This window comes from Herpailurus yagouaroundi, unplaced genomic scaffold (assembly GCF_014898765.1).
Source record: "Herpailurus yagouaroundi ecotype Mexico unplaced genomic scaffold, PumYag 29, whole genome shotgun sequence".
In the NCBI taxonomy this organism is placed as follows: domain Eukaryota; kingdom Metazoa; phylum Chordata; class Mammalia; order Carnivora; family Felidae; genus Herpailurus; species Herpailurus yagouaroundi.
The window spans coordinates 99,019,680-99,030,545 of NW_024412377.1; the positions used below are offsets into that span (position 1 = coordinate 99,019,680).

Genomic DNA, 10,866 nt, shown 5'->3' on the forward strand with positions numbered 1-10,866 from the left:
GCGGATGCCGCTCTCCCCACCCCATCCCCTTCTGATCCACCAGGACTGCTGTAGGGTCTGGGAATCCCAATGTTCAAAATGCCTTTAGTTGATTCTGAGGCAGATGAGTCACTCAAGTTGAGACTTGCCAGAAAAATGAGACTAAAAGAAGTTAAATAACTGGCCCAAGACCTTTGATCTGAGGTAGCACCCTTCCCCCCCCCCCCCATCCCCCAGGGCCCTAGAGAATATTCTGTCCTGGTTTCTCCCACCTCTCTTCTCTTCTCCCAGGCCCTCTCTGAGCCTAATGCCTGTGTGGTCTTATATTCTTCCAAAGGGAATACGCCCCAGAAAGAACTATGTGACAGGTGCTTGCTTTCAAAATGACACTTCACTCTTTTCTCTTCCCCCCTAGAGTCTAGACCATTTCTATCAGCACCATCAGCATCACCTGTGACTTTGTCAGAAATGCACAATTTCAGGCTCCAGCCCAGACATACTAAAGCTGAATCAGATCCCTAGGTGATTCACCTACACATTAAAGTTGGAACAGCTGCTGTCCTAGACACTTCCCAGCCAGATGTTGATCTGATTAAGCGAGGCATCATAAAAGCAGTGATTTTCAACCCTGTTTGCATTTAGAATCAACTGATGCTCTTTAAAAAATGCTGATGCCTGGGCCCCATCTCCAGACCAATTGAATCAGAATCTTTGTGGGAGGTGGAGCTTACTCATATATATTTTTAATAATATCTCAGGTGAATGTAATGTCAACTTAGGGTTCAAAATTCACTGCTTCAAAGATTTAAAAAATTTAGGGGAGTATTGAGAAACAAACAAATGGCTTTAAATTAAAAAAATATGCATAAAACTGTGGAACGGTTTCCCATGATAGTCAAGATAATTTTCAGGGCAAACCATAAGAGACTCTTACATACAGAGAACAAACTGAGGGTTGCGGGAGGTGGGGGGATGGGTTAACCAGGTGATGGATATTAAGGAGGGCACTTGTTTGGATGAACCCTGGGTGTTATATGTAAGTGATGAATCAGTAAATTCTACTACTGAAACCATTACTACACTAAACTTGGACTTAAAAAAAAAGATCGATAAATAGATGAGATGAATTTCAAATTTCTCAAATTAGCACCAAAGGCCCTTTCCCATCCTGAATCCTGTCTACCTCTCCAGCCCCATCTCCTGCTTTCTTTCCCACCCCTACATGCTAGGGGGCACCAGACCACTTGCATTGCCCTCTTCAACCCTGCAGGACTACATCCAAATTCTCTCTCTTTTTTTTAACGTTTATTCATTGTTGAGAGCAAGATCATGAGCAGAGGAGGGGCAGAGAGAGAGGGGGACATAGGATCCAAAGCGGGCTCTGCACTGACAGCCATGAGCCCAATGTGGGGCTCAAACTCACGAACCGTGAGATCATGACCTGAGCTAAAGTCGGGCACTCATTGGACTAAGCCACCCAGGCACCCCTCAAATTCTTTTCCTGTAATTAACTCTCCCATTTCTTTGTTTTATCAAAGACTCAACTTCAGGTTTCTGCCTCTGGAAAGCCTTTTCTTGGGGGAAAAAGAAACTGTTTTTAATTAAAACTTAAGGTTTTGTGGTATTTTGTACGTTTTTTTGTTTTGTTTTGTTTTTGTTTTACTTTTGGTTGTTTTTTGTTTGTTTGTTTGCTTTCTAGCTATTTGTATTGCTGGCCACATCTCAAACTCAGGGCCCCAAAGAGACCTAGGCTTCTGTCTCCCATAAACCTTGTCTTCTAATAACCACACTGGGTAAATGTTAAACATGAGAATGTACTAATGCAGAGACAACCCTGGAATATTGTTTAAAGTTGATTTAAACGGCCACAAATGCAAAAGCCAGTGCCTACAGGCAGCAGAAATGATCAGTTTTGCCTCCTACAAATGTACTGCACATACCTAACACACACACAAGAGAAAGCCCACCCTGGCCTTCACTAGGAAAGAGCTTTTGCTGCATCAAGTAATCTTATGCACTTGAAATCTAATTTGACACATAAATTGCTTTTCCTTATTTTTAATCGATTTTTAGAAAGAGCATGAAATGAACATTGTTTCTTCATTTATTTCTCTATGTTGAGAACATCCTTTCTTGAATTGGATGTGAGGAAAAGTTTGGATTTACTTTTCATGTTTTGGTGACCCATCTTAGGATTGTAAACTTTGAACCAAATTAAAATGAAATGTTTAAAAGCCCCTGAGAAATATTCAGACCTTCTCTTGCGTAAGTAGTGTACCATCTTCTAAGAACAAAGTCTGAGCCCCTCTGAAATATGTGGTTCACTTTTTTTCTTCTCATTCTTCCCCAACCTTTTGAGAGACAGGAGTCAATACTAAGAGTATACATTTCTTCTCTTGAATGCTCTGACATCTAAAGCTCCCTATCCTGTCTGCTCAGAACTGGTTTGTGAGAGACAAAAACATTATTCTTTTTTTTTAAGTTTATTTATTTATTTTGAAAGAGAGAGGGACCAAGTAGGGGAGGTACAGAGAAAAAAAGGAGAAAGAGAAAATCCCAAGCAGGCTCCACATCGTCAGCGCAAAGCCCAATGAGGGGCTTGAACCCACAAACCGTGAGACCATGACCTGAGCCCAAAGTTGGAGGCTTAACCGACTGAGGACCTGGACACCCCTTCTATTTATTTATTTTTTAATGTTTATTTATTTTTGAGAGAGAGAGAGAGAGGGAGAGTACGTGCACATGCATGCGTGCAAGTGGGGGAGGGGCAGAGAGAGGGAGAGTGAGAATCCCAAGCAAGGGGTCCTTGCTATTTGTGCAGAGTCTGACCTGGGGCTCAATCTCACAAACTGTGAGATCATGACCTGAGCCAAAATCAAGAGTAGGATGTTTAACCGACTGGGCCACCCAGGCGCCCCAAATATTTTTGTATTTAAAGAAAAAATAATGACAGGTCCTAGCACTAGAAAATCACCAGTTGACAGTTTCTTTCATTTACTTAACAAATATTTATTGAGTGTCTACTGTCTGCCAGACTGGGACATAGATACTTTTGCAAGCAAAATCACTCTCACCAGGGTCATTGATGTCTTTGATCATCTCTACCATGGCAAATGTAATGGCTAGTTCTCCACTGTCATCTTAACTTCTCCTCTCAGTGCATTTGCCCTCTTTCCTTTCTTCAAATACTTTCTTCTCCAGTCTTCTGAGGCACCATACTCTCCTGGTTTTCCTTCTGTCTTCCTGGCCATGCCTCTGCTGTATGATTTGCTGGTTTCTTTTTTTTCCTGACAGCTAACTGTTGGATATTTCTTCTTCCCTCCCTACATTCTCATCCTAAGTGATCTCTAGGCCCATGGCTTAATATCATCTAGATGCTAATGACTTCCAAATGTGGATCTCTAATTCCACTCCTTACCCTGAGCTCTGGACTGGATCATCTATCCAACTGCCCATGTAATATCTCCACTTAGATGTCCAGTAGGCATTTTTTTTTTTTTAATTTTATTTATTTATTTATTTATTTTTCCAACGTTTATTTATTTTTAGGACAGAGAGAGACAGAGCATGAACGGGGGACGGGCAGAGAGAGAGGGAGACACAGAATTGGAAACAGGCTCCAGGCTCTGAGCCATCAGCCCAGGGCCTGACGCGGGGCTCGAACTCTCGGACCGCGAGATCGTGACCTGGCTGAAGTCGGACGCTTAACTGACTGCGCCACCCAGGCGCCCCTTCAGTAGGCATTTTAAATGGAGCTATTTGGGTGGGAGGGAGGGGAGGGTGGATGACGGGTATTAAGGCGGGCACCTTTTGGGATGAGCACTGGGTGTTGTATGGAAACCAATGTGACAATAAATTTCATATATTGAAAAAAATAAAATAAAATAAAATAAAAATAAATAAATAAATAAATGGAGCTATTCTCCCCAATGTCCCCACACTAAAGCTGTTCCTCTCTCAGTCTTTCCCATTTAGTAAATCGCATCATTTGCTTGACCAAAAATCTAAACATTAGAGACTATGTTTGGCTCCATGTACAGAATTCGGCTTAACCAGAGAACAGTCATTCTTTTTTCACACAATAGGAGGACCAGAGACAGGCAGACCAGGGCTGTGCCGTGCCTCCTCAATGACCACAATGTCCCAATTCCTTCTATCTTTTTCTTCACTATCCTCATGGTTGCAAGCTGGCAGCCTCACCTCCAGCCTCACATCTACATTCCAACGGAAAGACAAGGAACGAATTAACAAGGTGAAGGTATAGAACCTGTATGGAAATAGCAAAATTCCCAGGAGACTTCTGCTTGAGTCCTGTTGTCCAGAACTGTGTTACAAGCTCCACCTCAGCTGCAAGGGAGACTGGGAAATACAGCTTTTTTAGCTGGGCACATTGATTACGAGCCCACACAAATCAGGGCCCTAATACATGGAAGAAAGGGAGAACATTCATAGGATAGGCAAGAGCAGTGAGTGCTCTATTGCCCTGTGGTGCTCTCTTTTCTGACCCTTCCTCACCAGTCCATTGGCACGTCCTACCACTCCCACATCCAAAACACTTAACAAGTTGATCTCCATTGCTCGAATCCTGGCCTGGGACACCATCACCTCTCACTCAGAACAAAGAACGGCCTCCTAACTAGTCTCTCTCTTCCACACTGGCCCTCTCTAGAGCCCTTTCTTCAAACAGCAGCCAGGGTAAGCGTTTTCATGCACAACCCACCATTTTCTTTCTAAAATTCTCCGAGGGATCTTGCCACAGTCTAGGTTCCCCCCGGGGCAGATGGTGGGTCAAGGATTTGCATGCGAGTCAGCTATTTGAGAGGGGCAGAGACACAGGGTGGGCGTGTGTGGTGAGACAAAGAAAAGGAGGTAGGCCAGAGAAGGTGTGATATCAAGCCAGCCTCCCAGGGCAGGCAACTGAAGCTTAGCCCCAGGGGAAGCCCTGGGAAGTGGTGTAAAATACGTGCCCCAGAATTAGGGGACCCAAGGAGCAAAGGGAGGTACTTATACACCAGCCTTCAAGAGCTGCTGGCTTCAGCTCTTGTGGCTTGAATACCTAGCTCTGAATATGGCGCCCTCTCCTGACCTATCTCACTGACAAAGCCAGCCCTTCTGTTTATCAGCCTTTCTGCTTACAGACCTGCGCAGCTTCTTCCATGTGAAGCAGAATCACCAGAGGGTGGGAGAGCCACCTCTTTTCATTCATGGGATAAGAAGTTCCAGATACGATTTCAGGGGGAGAAGTGTCTCTTAGAAGTGTGCTAAGCTTTCGTCTCATTTGGAAGTGGTGAAATTTTGGGACGCTTGCTCTTTGACAGACACAAAAAGGCATACAACGTCCTTAATGGGACAGGAAGATTTCGAGCAGGGCCTATACGATTTGGAATATTTAAATCAATGTATTCAGGTACACACCATTTAATAATGCTAGCAATTAGTTATATGTATATTATTTCTATTAATGGCATTACTATAACTATAGGTCTGAAGACTGCAGATGAACAGGAAGCAAATAACTATGGATATATTTCTGCCCTTAGGTCAGCTTACTACTTATCTTTACTTTCCTTTCTTCTTCAGTTGTTCCACAAAGTAATCGTTACAAGCAACTGTCAGAGCTGCCACCAGGACCACGAATTCATTAAAATCCACTTCGTTGTCCTTATTGGCATCCAGGTCCTGCATTATCTTATCAACCAACTGGGGATCCTTCTGGCACTAAAAGGAAAGAGAACGTTACTAACTCCCAGGCTTTGAGGTTCATAATGAAATCGCATTGTCCTCTTATTTACACTAAAGTTTTAATTTCCATTTCAGAATCTAAGGGCCATTTCCAAGAGCCCATTCGCAGGTAGATTTAAAGCAAGCACCAATTCTAAATGAGTCTAGCCTTCTGCCCCAAGGCCATATAATTCTGGCCACATAATTCTGGCTCAGGCCATATAATTCACACCGAGAAGAGCAAACAGCATCAGAGTGAGCTGTTGATCCTGAAAAAGCATTTACGCAACTTCAAAGGTTGAGGGCCAGAACAGGAGACATGGAACAAAGCAGGCTTTAAAGCCAAAAGGGGATAGTAAGTGGCTCTACCATTTACCAACAATGCGACCGTGAGCAAATCACTTAACATTTTTTAATTTCCTTATTTATAAAATGAGGAAAATATCTCCCCACAGAGTTGGGGCGTACTTCAACACCAGGTTGCTAGATTTAGTAAATAAAAGTATAGGACAGCCAGGTAAATGTGAATTTCAGATGAACAATAAGTAATTTTGGAAGTATGTCCCAAATACTGCGTGGGAAGTACAATATTTTATCTGACAGCCTTACTTAGCACAACACTTGACAGACACACACAAAAGAGGCACCTAATGAAGTATACATCTTGTAAGGAGCACTGCATGTTAGGGGCGCAAAGTACAACACGGAGCCCATAGAGGGGTCAGGGTCCAGAAAGGGTGGGACTAGGAAGCACTCACTTGTCCTATGATTGGTAGTTGATTTATTTATAAGTTTATTTATTTCTTTTGAGAGAGAGAGGAGAGAGAGCAGGGGAGGGGCAGAGACAGAGGGAGAGACAGAGAATCCCAAGCAGTCTGTCTCTGCATCATCAGTGTGGAACACAAGGTGGGACCAGAATTTGAAAAAAAATTTTTTTTAAGTTCCTGGGGACTCCTAAAATCACTAAAAAGGTACTGCGGAGAATTACAGTGTTAGGGGAACCTGGGTGGCTCAGTCAGTTAAGCGTCTGATTCTTGGTTTTGACTCAGGTCATGATCTCATGGTTTGGAGAGTTCAAACCCAAGTCAGGCTCTAGGCTGGCAGCAAGGAGGCTGCTTGGGATTCTCTCTCTCTCTCTCTCTCTCTCTCTCTCTGCCCTTGCCCACCTCGGGCTGTCTCTGTCTCTCTCAAAATAAATAAATAAACTTAAAAAAATTGTTTTTAAAGAATTACTATGTTAAATTTTTTTTACTTTAGGGGTGCGTGGCTGGCTCAGTCGGTAGAGCATGTGACTCTTGATCTCAGGGTCATGAGTTCAAACCCCACACTGGGCATAGAGATTACTTGAAAAAGTATTTTTAAAATTTTTTTTAATGTTTATTTATTTTTGAGAGAGACAGAGACAGAGAGACAGAGAGCGAGTAGGGGAGGGGCAGAGAGAGAAAGAGACACAGAATCTGAAGCAGCTTCCAAGCTCTGAGCTGTTAGCACAGAGCCCGATGACGGGCTCAAACTCGTAAACCGTGAGATCGTGACCTGAGCTGACTGAACCGGCTGAGCCACCCAGGTGCCCCTGAAAAAAATTTTTGACTTTAAAGTTTTCCTAAAGAAGGCGGAGGAGAAAAGAGTGTTGTGATTACAAACACTAGAGTCTTTTTTTTTTTTAATTTTTTTTTTAACGTTTATTTATTTTTGAGACAGAGAGAGACAGAGCATGAACAGGGGAGGGTCAGAGAGAGGGAGACACAGAATCTGAAACAGGCTCCAGGCTCTGAGCTGTCAGCACAGAGCCGACGCGGGGCTCGAACTCACGGACCGCGAGATCATGACCTGAGCCGAAGTCGGCCGCTTAACCGAGAGCCACCCAGGCACCCCAAACACTAGAGTCTTAATACAGGGTTTGGACAAATAACATCACGCCAGGGCAGCACATTGTGCTCCAGTCAATTCAAGGCAGCCCCATAAACATCAGAGTAAAGCGTTTTCCTCAGAAGGGAAGAGCCCCCAAACACTTCATTGTAAGCCTTTATTTACGTGTAGATTTATTAACTCCTGGCTATTTTGAGATGTGAATCTCTTTGCTACCCAACTGGTCACTGGCCAGACACACCCTTTCTGTCACGAAGAATCAGCCTCTGCTTCCTGACAAAGCTAAGTATTTGTCACCACAGCGTGAAGTCCCCTGGGCTTCATTTCTGGCATAATACATAATATTAATTTCATAGACAACTAGACAAAGCCGCAGGGGTAACTAGGGCCACTAGTTATAACCAAAACTCCCGGTAAAACTAGCTGCTTCTTTGCTGCCCAGGAATGTTGAATAATTGAGGAAAGCCTAAATATCATTTACAACCCTGGGAAACCCTAGCCACAGGCGATATGGAGAAGGGTCCACGCCTACCTCCAGCTGACTCTCCAGCAACACAGGGGTTAGGGAGGCCCAACCCTCCTAAAGACATGAAAATCTGTGCACAACTTTTGACTCCCCAGAAAGTTGTGACCTCCCAGATACTTCACTGCTAATAGCCTGCTGAGCACAGGAGGCTTACTGATAACATCAACAGTAGATTAACACATATTTTGTATGTGATAGGTATTATATACTGTACTCTTACAATAAGAGAGCTAGAGGAGAGAAACGTTATTAAGAAAATCCCAAGAGGGGCACCTGGGTGGCTCAGTCGGTTAAGTGGCCGACTTCGGCTCAGGTCACGATCTCATGGTCTGTGAGTTCCAGTCCCGAGTTGGGCTCTGTGCTGACAGCTCAGAGCCTGGAGCCTGCTTCAAATTCTGTGTCTCCCTCTCTCTCTGACCCTCCCCCGTTCATGCTGTCTCTCCCTGTCTCAAAAATAAATAAATGTTAAAAAAAATTGTTTTTTAAAATAAAAATTAAAAAATTAAAAAAAAATCGTAAGAGAAAATACACTTACAGGAGGATTGCACTGTAAAAGATCCACAGAGAAGAGGACCCACGCAGCCTAAACCTGTGTTGTTCAGGAATTGACAGTACACAGAAAACCAAGGCCTCTACTGTTTGCTTGCCTGGCTTTTGAATCTCAGTGCAAACTGCACTGTTTAGGGGTACCTCGGGGGCTCAGTTGGTTGAGCTGCCGACTTCGGATCCGGTCATGATCTCAAGGTTCCTGAGTTCGAGCCCGGCATCGGGCTCACTGCAGTCAGCACAGAGACCGCTTCAGGTCCTCGGTCTCCCTGTCTCTGTCCCTCCCCAGTGCTCTCTCTCTGTCTCTTTCTCTCAAAAATAAACATTAAAAACAACCCAAAATCAATCGCACTGTTTGTGGCAGAGTGATAGGAGACCGTACAGGTTACCCTTGCATGTGTAAGCTGCCACTCACCGAGAGGAATTCCGTGAGCTCTTGCTGCAGGAGCATTTTCAGTTCCCCCTTGTTGAGCTTGAATCTGTCCCCTTCCTTGCAGGAGTACTGGTGGAAGATTCTAATCATGATGTTCATGGCAATCTCCAGCTGAGTGGGCATGTTAACCTGATCACTTCCAGGGACTGGCCACCACACTCGGGGGAGAAAAAACACTTGTTCAAAAGAAGCAGATGGGGAAGCCTCAACCCATGCACGAGAACAGAATACTGCCTCCCCCAATCCTCCCGCGCCACGGGGGACGCTCGCTAGGCCTAGGCCGTAATGCTCTTGAGTTAAAGCGTCTGTGCATCTGGGGCAGGCTGCGAGAAGACCTGTGCAGGTGAGTTTGCTCCTCCCCAATCTCCACTTCCCCCAAAGTTAGCAGTTCCAGTGGGTTCACAAGTTAGCAATCAGACACAAATTGGGTCGATATTAAAACATAGATTTAAAAAAAATAAATCAAACGTAGATTAAAAATAAATAGAAGATGAAGAAAATACCCAATTTCGTACCTGTTCCCCCAGGGCACAATTCAGCAACTGGTGTTTATCATTAAACTCTACTCTTTAAATCCGGGTTCCACCTCGGCACGCCTGTTCCCCAGAAGACAAAAATTACCAGCAAGGAGAGGTTCAAATGGAAGGGCCTCTGGGTCTGTTTTTAATCGTCAGAAGGAACAGGTGTGCTCTGTTGCCCCGAGGGCCCTCAGGGTAGGGCCGGAGCCCAGTGAGTGTTAGATGAGAAGGCCAATGAGAGGCAAAGAGGAAGCCTTCAGTACCCTCCCTGTGGGGAATATGGGTAACTCACATTCATGTGCTAGGAAGTTGGTGCCTGGGAAGAGCTTTAAAAATAGAGGAGAAAAGAAGAAACACTGGTTCAAACCTGTAGACTCCTTAGCAGGGCCAAGAGCAAGGTCAAGGGAATAAACAGAGCAGACTAAACGAATCCAATGGATGCTTGTATAGCTGTAAAAAAAAGGAGAATGAGGAAGCTCTCCATAAGCCAAGTTAGAAAGGAACAAAGCAATCCTAGCTGTGTAACAAAAGAAAAAACCCCACAAACTACACGAATATATATGCATATATACTGGCATTTGCCCAAGGAGTCACTGAAAAGATGCATAAGAAATAGAAGTGGTAGCTATAAGGAGTTACGGGAAAGAGGGTGGGACAGACTGGCTGGGAATAAGAGTTCTTATTTATACATTTTCAGCTGATCTAACTTTTTTTTTTCAATGTTTTTTTATTTATTTTTGGGACAGAGAGAGACAGAGCATGAACGGGGGAGGGGCAGAGAGAGAGGGAGACACAGAATCGAAAACAGGCTCCAGGCTCTGAGCCATCAGCCCAGAGCCCGACGCGGGGCTCGAACTCACGGACCACGAGATCGTGACCTGGCTGAAGTCGGACGCTTAACCGACTGCGCCACCCAGGCGCCCCTGATCTAACTTTTTCAGTTATAGGAATGTATTACCGAGTCAAAAGACTGAAACCGAAAAAAATCCCAGGAGTGCCTGGGTGGTTGAATCAGTTAAGCAACTGATTCCTGATTTCAGCTCAGGTCATGATCTCAACGTGTGTGAGATTGAGCCCCAAGTGGGTTCTGCCCTGAGCATGGTGCCTGCGGTGCCTGCTTCATATCCTCTCTCTCTGCTCCTCCCCTGCTCTCCCTCACTTTCTTTTTTTTTTTTTTTTCAACATTTATTTATTTTTGGGACAGAGAGAGACAGAGCATGAACGGGGGAGGGGCAGAGAGAGAGGGAGACACAGAATCGGAAACAGGCTCCAGG

General features: G+C 44.5%; 1 protein-coding gene across 3 annotated transcripts; it reads right to left on the reverse strand.

The window, feature by feature from the left end:
- Nucleotides 1-5,358: 5,358 nt before the first annotated feature.
- On the reverse strand, nucleotides 5,359-10,055 carry S100Z (S100 calcium binding protein Z). 3 transcript variants are annotated; one of them, XM_040450343.1, is made up of 3 exons: nucleotides 9,960-10,055; nucleotides 9,057-9,670; nucleotides 5,359-5,697 (listed from the first exon to the last, which is right to left on the reverse strand). In XM_040450343.1, the coding sequence occupies exons 2-3, from the start codon at nucleotides 9,195-9,197 to the stop codon at nucleotides 5,539-5,541; spliced, it is 300 nt and encodes a 99-aa protein (XP_040306277.1). In that variant the 5' UTR covers nucleotides 9,198-9,670; nucleotides 9,960-10,055; the 3' UTR covers nucleotides 5,359-5,538. The 3 variants fall into 3 exon arrangements, with proteins under 3 accessions (XP_040306277.1, XP_040306271.1, XP_040306264.1); XM_040450337.1 differs by having other exon boundaries at nucleotides 9,057-9,232; nucleotides 9,590-10,045; XM_040450330.1 differs by having other exon boundaries at nucleotides 9,057-10,045.
- Between the last annotated feature and the right edge of the window lie 811 nt (nucleotides 10,056-10,866).